A 9681-nucleotide genomic window follows, 5' to 3' on the forward strand; every position below is an offset into this window, starting at 1 on the left:
CCGCTGTACCAGACAATCTTGTTTAATCCCCGAAACAGCCTGAAAGCATAGACTATATCCATTTTGTAGATGAGGAAACTGAGCTCAGAAAAGTCAGATAATTTCCCCAAGTTCAGCAGCAGCAGAGTGTGGGGAAAGGCAGGAGGCTGCTTGGATAGAACAGTAGACAATCACTCATCTTTATTTTTAGTAGAGACAGGGTCTCCCTATGTTATCCAGACTGGTCTCAAACTCCTGGGCTCAGCAAACCTCCCACCTCAGCCTCCAGAGTAGTTGGGGTTACAAGCATCAGCCACCACGCCCAGCAAAAAGGAATGTTCTAAAAATAGTCTGCCAACAAATTAGTAGACAATAATCATGAAGTCTAACTTCCCTATCCTGACTCATTCGCTAGCCAAGTGATCGCAGATAATTCCCTTCACACAGTGACTGCAACCCACACAAAACGCATGTTTATATTATGACTGAGTGCATACATGCAGGCACACATTCACACTATGTATAGACTCTATTTGTTAAAATGGTATAATCTATTTTTTTTAATTCTATTGCTGTGTGACACCTATTAAATTGATTTAGTTGGTGGTGATCCTACAGTTTGGAATACATTCTTTTTTCCTTATTTTAAAAAAAAAGGAAAAAACACCATTTGCCATGCTACCTTTCTAGATAAAAAGTAGTGTAATTTTCCCAAGTGTGCTCTGTGGGCAGCCCTTTATTTTTTAGTGGCTTGGGAGGTTCTGTCCCATACTCTTTTCGAAGAAATCACTTTCATGTAGTAAAGGCTTTCAACTCCTACAGTAAAGAAGCTCGTGCCTTCCAAATTTATTTTACCACAAACTCTTATTACTCACATACCTGTTTAGATAAGCATTTAGGGAAATGCAGGAACAAAAATTAAGTGAACTCATTTTGAAAACTATAAAACTGTGAGTATTGTTGTTATTATTGACAGTCTATCATCATCCCAGAGTGCATTTCAGACCCTAAGATTCTCTTAGAATCTGAAAGCAAGCATCCCTTGGATCATTTTCGTGCTGGGAAAGAGAGGTTCCTTCTATTCCATTTGCCTTTTCACTGATTACAGTATTGTAAGATTCCTATAGGGTCTGAAACACTGAGACATTTAATTTCAGGATGTCCCTGGCAGCTGAAAGGTTTGAAAGTTATTTAGCTTGAAAGAAACATATGTCACATGAGCAAAATATCATGGTTTTGAAAGAAATACCATTTGTGTCACTTCTGTTGGCAAATATTCCTTGGTGCTGAGGATTCAAACTGTCAAATTGCATAAAAATCTGAAATGCCAAAATGAAAGCCAAATAAGGCATGGCAACAAAGTAGAATTGTTTTAAGTTAATTAAATAGATAATTGAGCAAATAAATTCTGCCATCAGATAAACAGCATTTCTGACACAAAATCTACTCCAGACACTGAGGAAGACTGCAAGAACCACATTGTCCCTAATTGCAGATCCACCCTCCCCCAGCTACCAGAGCAGTCAATTCATAGCTCGCACTAGTGGCTTCCTGTTATCTCCAGCTAAACATGGCATACCAAACCCTCCTTAGGACAGTCCTGCTTATTTCTTTGGCTTCAATTCTTACCTGCCCTTCTCTACCGCTCCTTTGAAATGAACACACAAAAATTGCATATATTTATCATATGCAACATGATGTTTTATTTTATTTTATATTTTTTGAGACAGTCTCTCATTCCTTTGCCCAGACTGGAGTGCAGTGGCGCAGTCTCAGCCCACTGCAACTTCTGCCTCCCAGCTTCAAGCAATTCTCATGCCTCAGCCTCCTGAGTAGCTGGGATTACAGGCGCACACCACCACACCCAAATAATTTTTGTATTTTTAGTAGAGATGGGGTTTCACCATGTTGGCCAGGCTGATCTGGATGGAATTCCTGATCTCAAGTGATACACCCGCCTCAGCCTCCCAAAGTGCTGAGATTACAGGTGTGAGCTACACGCCCAGCCTACGTTGTTTTAATATATGTATTAATTGTTGTATCAACCGAAATTAAGTCTGTTAAGGCAGAAATAGTTCAACAAAGGTTTATTGGAAGCCAAGTGTGAGGACCGATCAAGGAAGACACAGCAACAAAGCTGGGTGTGTCCCAGAGTCTGCTGTGAGTTGGAAGACTTTTAAGGGAAAGTTTAGAAGAACAGAGGAGGACTCTTCATACTACAGTTGTTCTTTTCATTGGAGGTCACAATATAGAGGTTACAATCACTGGCTACAGATGATATACAGGCTACAATGTCTACATGCAAGACAATCAGTAAACTTCATGATGCAGAAACTAATCACCAAAATTTGATGATTCAGAAACAAATCAATGTCCTTTTCAGTGCCAGTAGGTTATGTATTAATCAGTACATCAACAATTTGAGGGACTCACGGTAAGATTCTTTACTCTGGGATAGGACAGGACAGGACAGGACAGGATAGGCATCGTAAGAACTCTGCCAGGCAGGTTAATTTGGAAGCCTGCCCAATGTGACCTATACGTTATCAATCAAGTGAATTAACATATATGTTAATTCACATACCAAATTTTGTGGGGAGAACACAAAATCTACTATTTACATGATTTTAAAAATATAATACATTGCTATTTACTATAGTCACCATTTTGTACCATAGGTCTCTTGAAGTTATTCCTCTTGTCTAACTGAATCTAACTGAATTTTGTATCCTTTGACATCTTTCCGATCCCTCACCCTCTCACCTGTCCCCCACTGTCTTTTTTTTTTCTTTTTTTCTTTTTCTTTTCTTTCTTTCTTTCTTTTTAATGTAGAGACAGGATCTTGCTTTGTCACCCAGGCTAGAATACAGTGGCGTGATCATAGCTCACTGCAGCCTTGAGCCCCTGGGCTCAAGGAATCTTCCCACCTCTGCCTCCCAAAATGCTGGGATTACAGGCATAAGCCACCACTCCTGGCCCACTCCTCGCCCTTTGATGACCACTACTTTACTCTACTTCTCAGTTGTCACAAATGACAGGATTTCTTTCTTTCTGAAGGTTGAGCAGTATCCTATGGTATATTCATACCACCTTTCCTTTGTCCATTCATCCGTTGATGGGCACTTAGCTTGATTCTATGTCTTAGCTATCGTGAGCAATGTTGTAATGAATGTAGGAGTACAGATATCTCTTCAACATACTGATTTCGTTTCCTTTGGATATATACCCGGTAGTATATATCCAAATAGCTAGATCATATGGGAGTTCTATTTTCAATTTATTTCTCTCCCACTTAATGCTTCAGCAACACTGAACTGCTTTGAGCTCCTTGCACACACCACACCTGTACTAAGTCATCGAATGCCTGCCCCTATTCTTATTCTTTCTCCCCTCTTCCTCCACTCTTAACATAGTATTCTAAGGCTCATCTCCTTCAAGACACTTTCCTAGGCTTCTTGCTCCTATCGCTATGGATCTGGGTCTCATTTTCTATGTTCCCATAAATCAAGGACCTTATCTTTATCACTGAATTAACACATTGTTTGAATCATCTGTGGCTGCCTCCTCCTTTACCAAACAGTGAGTTTCCTTGGGAATGAGGAATATGTCTGGTTTATCTTTGGGTCTCCTGTAGTTGGCAGCATGTAATAGATGCTTAATAAATGTTTGAATGCAGATCCAATAAGCTCCATATGTGCGCTGGATGTTGCCAAGGACATTTTAGACACTCAGATATGCAATAACACTTACATGTTGGGTTCTGCACAAGCAGTCACAGATAAAATATATAACTAAGATAGTGTAACTGCCTTCTGGGTTAACATGCTTAAGACTATATAATATCCTATAATAGATGTTATGCTAGAGGTTTTATCAAAGTACTTTCAAATTCAGATGAGTGAGAGTGAATAATTCTGCCTGAGATAAGTAAATCTTTACAGAGCAAGTGATAATCTAATTGAATTGGTTGGCAATAAAATAAAGTTTTAAGTGACTTTGAAGTCAGGTATACCTGGTTTTGAATCACAGCTTATCTACGTGAGGTTTTTTAATTTTTTAATCTATGTGATCTTGAACAAGTTACTAACCTCTCTGAGCTTCAGTGTTCTTATCTGCACAAAGGCATAGAAATCATTTTTACCTCATAAAATTGCCTTGAGTATTAAATGAGATAATACAAGTTCAGTACAGTACCTAGTACCTAATAAGCACTCAATCACTGGCAACTATTATTTTAATGTTACAACCAGACCTTGAAGGGTAGATCATAATAAGCCAATCTGAAAAGGGGTGCGGGAAAAAAATTCTAGAGTGGGGTTGGGTCAGCATTGACTGAAGTATGGATGCTAGAAAACACAAGGTTTGTTCAGGAGGAAGTGACAATCAACAAAGCTGAAATTCAGTTCAATCCAATTACCTGGCAACCAAAATGGATGACATTTAACGGATGCATGGCATGGTCTGGTGGAAACGATGCTGGGTTATAAGAATAAGGGGACTAATCTCCTACTTCAATCTCATTAGATAACTCCACCATTTAGTCCCACTGAGCTTCAATTTCTTCATCTGTAATAAAAGGATACTGAAACAGAGCAGCGATGACTGCCCATGCCACCTGCCCCCACACCCACGGTAGCTACTACTAATACATTTATCTTCTCCATCAAGCTGAGATGGAGCATTAGTATCCTCAACAGTTTCCCAGGTAGCTATTTCCAAATGGCTAAAACCTGTTTGCTATCTGTGGATTAGGTGTTTGTTAGTTTTTTTTTTTTTTTTTTTTTCAGACCTTCTAAATAATACCAGACTTCTTAGGTAATTGAAATATTTTGTGAGGGCCAGGGACAGTGGTTCCTGCCTGTAATCCCAGCACTTTGGGAGGCTGAGGTGGACAGATCACTTGAGGTCAAGAGTTCGAGACCAGTCTGGCCAACATGGTGAAACCCTGTCTCTACTTTAAAAAATACAAAAATTAGCTGGGCATAGTGGCATGCGCCTGTGGTCCCAGCTACATGGGAGACTGAGGCAGGAGAATTGCGTGAACCCAGGAGGCAGAGGTTGCAGTGAGCTGAGCTCCCTCCACTGTACTCCTGCCTGGGCTACAGAGGGAAACTCCCTCTCAAAACAAAAGAAAAACACATTTTGTGGTGTGCTGGATTATCCATATTCACATTACATTTTCTGTTGCTTTAGAGATCAAGTTTAAATCATATTTAGACCTCATATTAAAATCTAATAAGATAATACATATGTATGTACCATAAAATTATCATGAATTCAACTAATGTTGAAAAAGCTATTTGTGTATGCTCAAAATTTAACCTGAATTGGGTTTTATTTAATTTCAGACCTGAAAATTCATCTCCAGACTACTGACTATGGTAACTTTTTGGCTAATCAAACAAATCCTCTTACTGTTTCCAAAATTGACACCGAGATGAGGAAAAGACTATGTGGAGAATTTGAGTATTTCCGGAATCATTCCCTGGAGCCCCTTAGCACATTTCTCACCTATATGACGTAAGTGACGACAGGAAGCCCCAATAAGCCCCAATGTACTTGTGCGGATGACCCCTAAGAGTACTCGTGTGGATGACCCCTAACAGTTACGGGGTTGAGGGGTATTAAGCCAGAGTGAGACTTAAGACCTTTTCCATTGTTTGTAAGTTTAAATTCATTCAAATTTTAGCAACTGATCAGCTCACAGAGCCACATTTTTGCATTAGAAAATGGATTTCATTGATTTATAAACATGACTGTATCAGTGGTGGTAGCCTCCATCTAAAGGAATATTTTCAGTTTTCATTTAATAATAAAAAAAAAAGTGTTGCCAGTGTTTAAGGTGTTAGTGATGAAGGTAAATGTTATGTGACATTTTTATATCACTTTTGAGGATGGGGTTGACAATATCTCACAGTATTCATAAGGTCACATATACCACGGCTAATTCCCTTTGTAACAGTATAAGTAGCTGTTGTGAAAGTTATATGTGTTTTATTTTTATCCATCACCCACAGTTCCAATTGTGCAACACATGAGCTCCTCATTCTAAAAAATATCTAGTGCTAGGAGCGGTGACTCACACCTGTAATCTCAGCATTTTGGGAGGCCAAGGCGGGTGGATCATGAGGTCAGGAGATCGAGACCAACCTGCCCAATATGGTGAAACCCCGTTTCTACTAAAAATACAAAAATCAGCCAGGTGTAGTGGCGCTCCTCTGTAGTCCCAGTTACTTGGGAGGCTGAGGCAGAATCGCTTGAAGCTGGGAGGTGGAGGTTGCAGTGAGCCGATATCGTGCTGCTGCACTCCAGCCAGGGCGACAGAGTGAGATTCTATCTCAAAAAAAAAAAAAAAAAAAAAAAAATTGAACTCCCACATAATAGTAAACTGCACTTTTATGACACTAATTGATAAATCTTACTTAGTGCTGAAATGGACCATTTGAAATAGGTTTGTGCCTTTCCAGTTCTCCTAGCTGAAAAACAGAACAAAGACCCACAAATGGATGAGCTGTGTGTTATGCAGATAAAATTTAGATGTAAAGCACAAAGTTCTGAAGACTAGGTCCTAGCCCAGGTCTAGTGCCTGGCACTAAGGCATCAATATATTTGTGGAAAGAAAATATCAAAAAAAAAAAATGCTGGATAATACAAGCCAAAGATTAGTCAAAGGGGAACAAAAGAACAGGACTTCATGTCAAACACTGCTCAGTACTAGAAAAGGAAATTAGAGACATGTTGTATGAATAAAGGAAACTGGGCATTGGCTGTGTGAAGGCATGGCTTTGGGAGACAACCTAAGATTTTTAGAGGCAGATTCCAAGAAAATATCACAAGAGAAAGCCTGGAAAGGTAGAAGGCAGAGACTCCTTCTGAAAGAGCAGTTTCAGCATCTGTCTGGTTGAACAATAAAATGACAGTGTTGCCTCAAGGACCAGGGAATGAAAGAATCCACTTATCTGACCAGGAAGATACTCCCTCTATCCTTCTATTCTTTCTTTGTCCTTCTATATCTCCATCATCCATTCTTTTTTTCTTCTTTTTTTTTTTTTTGAGACTGAGTCTCACTCCGTCACTCAGGCTGGAGTACACTGGCATGATCTTGACTCACTGCAACCTCTGCCTCCAGGGTTCAAGCGATTCTCCTGCCTCAACCTCAGTTTTGGCTGGAGTGGGTGTGCCAAATGGGAAGGAGGCATGCAGGCACGTGCCACCATGCCCAGCTAATTTTGTATTTTTAGTAGAGACGGGGGTTTCACCATGTTGTCTGGGCTGGTCTCGAACTTCCAACCTCAGGTGATCCACCTGCCTCGGCCTTCCAAAGTGCTGGGATTACAGGTGTGAGCCACCATGCCCAGCCTCCATCATCCATTCTTCCACTTTACAAATAACAGTATTTCTGCCCTTGAGTCCTGCAAACAAGAGATTGGAACTAAGAATATCCAAATGTACTTGCTGAGCTGAACAAAGTTAAGTGGACCTTAATTTCTACACATGCCTTTAATTTCAGGGGAAAATATCAGTCAGCAAGATTTCTCACACTGTAGCAGATATTCCTTGGCATCTAAATATGGCAACCAGAAAATATTCCATGAAAACAGAACTGCATTCCTAGGCCTTTGGCACAAAGGAAAACCAATGCAAATTTCCTATTATTGACAGCAGGCAAGAGCAGAAGTAAAGGAATTCTCTTCTGTTTGGGATTTCACATCACATCATACAATCTGAAGATCAACTTTACTTAATGAATGATATCTTTAAGAAAAAAAGAAAAGTAATTAAGGGACATGATTACAATCTTTAAAGAGTTCAGAAAAGCATAAAATAAAAATATCACATGTCCCCTTCTTCCCCCACTCAGTTTCTCTCCCAAAAGTAACCACTTCTCAGTTTCTTATGTGTTATTCCAGAAAAATACTTACATGTATGTGTGTCTATTGCTACACACTGTCCCACACATACATTTCGAATTTATACAAATGGAAACATATTCCTTCTGTACTTTTTTCCCACTTAATATTTCTTAGAAATATGCTTGCGAATGTCATTCTTTTTATTTTATTATTTATTTCTGTTTTTACAGACAGAGTCTCACTATATTGCCCAGGGTGGTCTTGAACTCCTGGGCTCGTCATCCTCTCACCTTGGCCTCCCAAACTGCTGGGATTATAGACGTCTGCCATGATGCCTGGAAAACATCATAATTTTTAAATAACTGCATAGAATTGACTATATGTGTCATGACTCCATTTACCAATCATCTATTGACAAGTAGCTAAATTATTTTTATTTTTTCCCATTACAAAAAATTTTGCAATTAGCTTATTTCTTCTGAGATTAGATGAGATCAGGTGCGTTCAGGGTGGTATGGCCGTAGACCAATTAGCTTATTTCCATGCAGGTCTTGAACTTATTTCTAAGCTCAGTTTTTAGCAGTGGAAGTGGTGAATCAAAGGAATGTGCATTTTCATATTTTAGTAAATATTTCTAAGTACTCAACAAAGGTAGCACCAGTTTGAATCCCCTAAAACAGCCTGTGAAAAGGCCTGTGTCCTTACACCATTATCGACATTGGATATTTTCTTTTTAACTTTTGTCAGTCCAATAGGTTAAAAAAATAGTATCTCTTTGCTTCAATTTATATTTCTTCATGAGTGAAATGCATCATTTCATATTTATTATTTATGTGGATTTGATACATGACCTAATTGCCTATTTTTATTAGAGTTTTCAGCAGTTTTTGATGATGTATAACAGCTCTTTGTAAATTAAGAAAGTTTTAGCCCTCATAATATATGTTGCAAAACTATTTTCTTGGTATGATATAATGTAATTTTTATGTTTGTGGGGTGTTTTTTGCTGTGGAAACATTGAATGCTTTAAATTAGTTATACTCATCAATGTTTTTATTCATTGACTTCTGGGTATTTTACTGTACCCTGTTTAGAAAGGCCTTCTCCACTCCAAATTCATGAATAAATTCACTTGTCTTTTCTTCTATTTATTTGTTGTTACAGATGTTGTTTCATTTTTTTACATTTAAAACTTTGGTCCATCTTAGAATTTATTTTCATGTAAAGAATTAGACTACAGATGTAGCTGAAATTGTTTTTCCCAAATAGCTCTCCATTTCTATAAGTAAGTAAGTAGAAGAAATGACCATAGGTCAAGTAAGGAAGGAATTGTGGATATACCTGAGACATGGTGTTAGTGCCAATGTTTCTTGTTTGCCCTTCTCAGTCCTCCTATCAGCGCTATGGGTTAGGATAATTCCTTCCATATTACTTACAGGCAAGACACAGATGCTGATGTTTTCAAAGAATTCACAAATTTCAAAGAATTCACAAAAGCTAGTCAGGGGTAGAGATTAGATATGAACTTACATAGGACTCAGTTCCGCGATTCTGGAAAGCCTTCCAGAAGGGCTGATGTTGCTGAGCCTGGAAACAGTGTAGAATTTGACAAACGGGAGAAGCCTCAGCATCCGGGGCTGAAACATGTAGATGGGAAGGTTGTTCCATGCGTGAGGAACAGTTCAGTTTTGGCTGGAGTGTGTGTGCCAAATGGGAAGGAGGAAGTGGGGAAAGGAGGCTGGAGATGCAAACTCCAGTCAGGTTACGGAAAGTCTTTGATGCCAGGCTAAGGAAGTTGAGCTTTATCACATCATAGTGTTTCGTTTCTTTTCTTTCTTTCTTTCTTTCT

General features: G+C 39.0%; 1 protein-coding gene across 1 annotated transcript in view; it reads left to right on the top strand.

Moving 5' to 3' along the window:
- Positions 1–5331: 5331 nt before the first annotated feature.
- The window catches only part of ATP6V0D2 (ATPase, H+ transporting, lysosomal 38kDa, V0 subunit d2), a 41134-nt gene continuing 36784 nt past the window's right edge, over positions 5332–9681 (top strand). The window contains exon 1 of the mRNA XM_011968054.1: positions 5332–5499. Coding sequence (XP_011823444.1) covers positions 5417–5499 — 83 coding nt within the window. The 5' untranslated portion in view covers positions 5332–5416. The remainder of the gene's footprint in view (positions 5500–9681) is intronic.

This window comes from Mandrillus leucophaeus, unplaced genomic scaffold, assembly GCF_000951045.1.
Source record: "Mandrillus leucophaeus isolate KB7577 unplaced genomic scaffold, Mleu.le_1.0 Scaffold826, whole genome shotgun sequence".
Lineage (NCBI taxonomy): Eukaryota > Metazoa > Chordata > Mammalia > Primates > Cercopithecidae > Mandrillus > Mandrillus leucophaeus.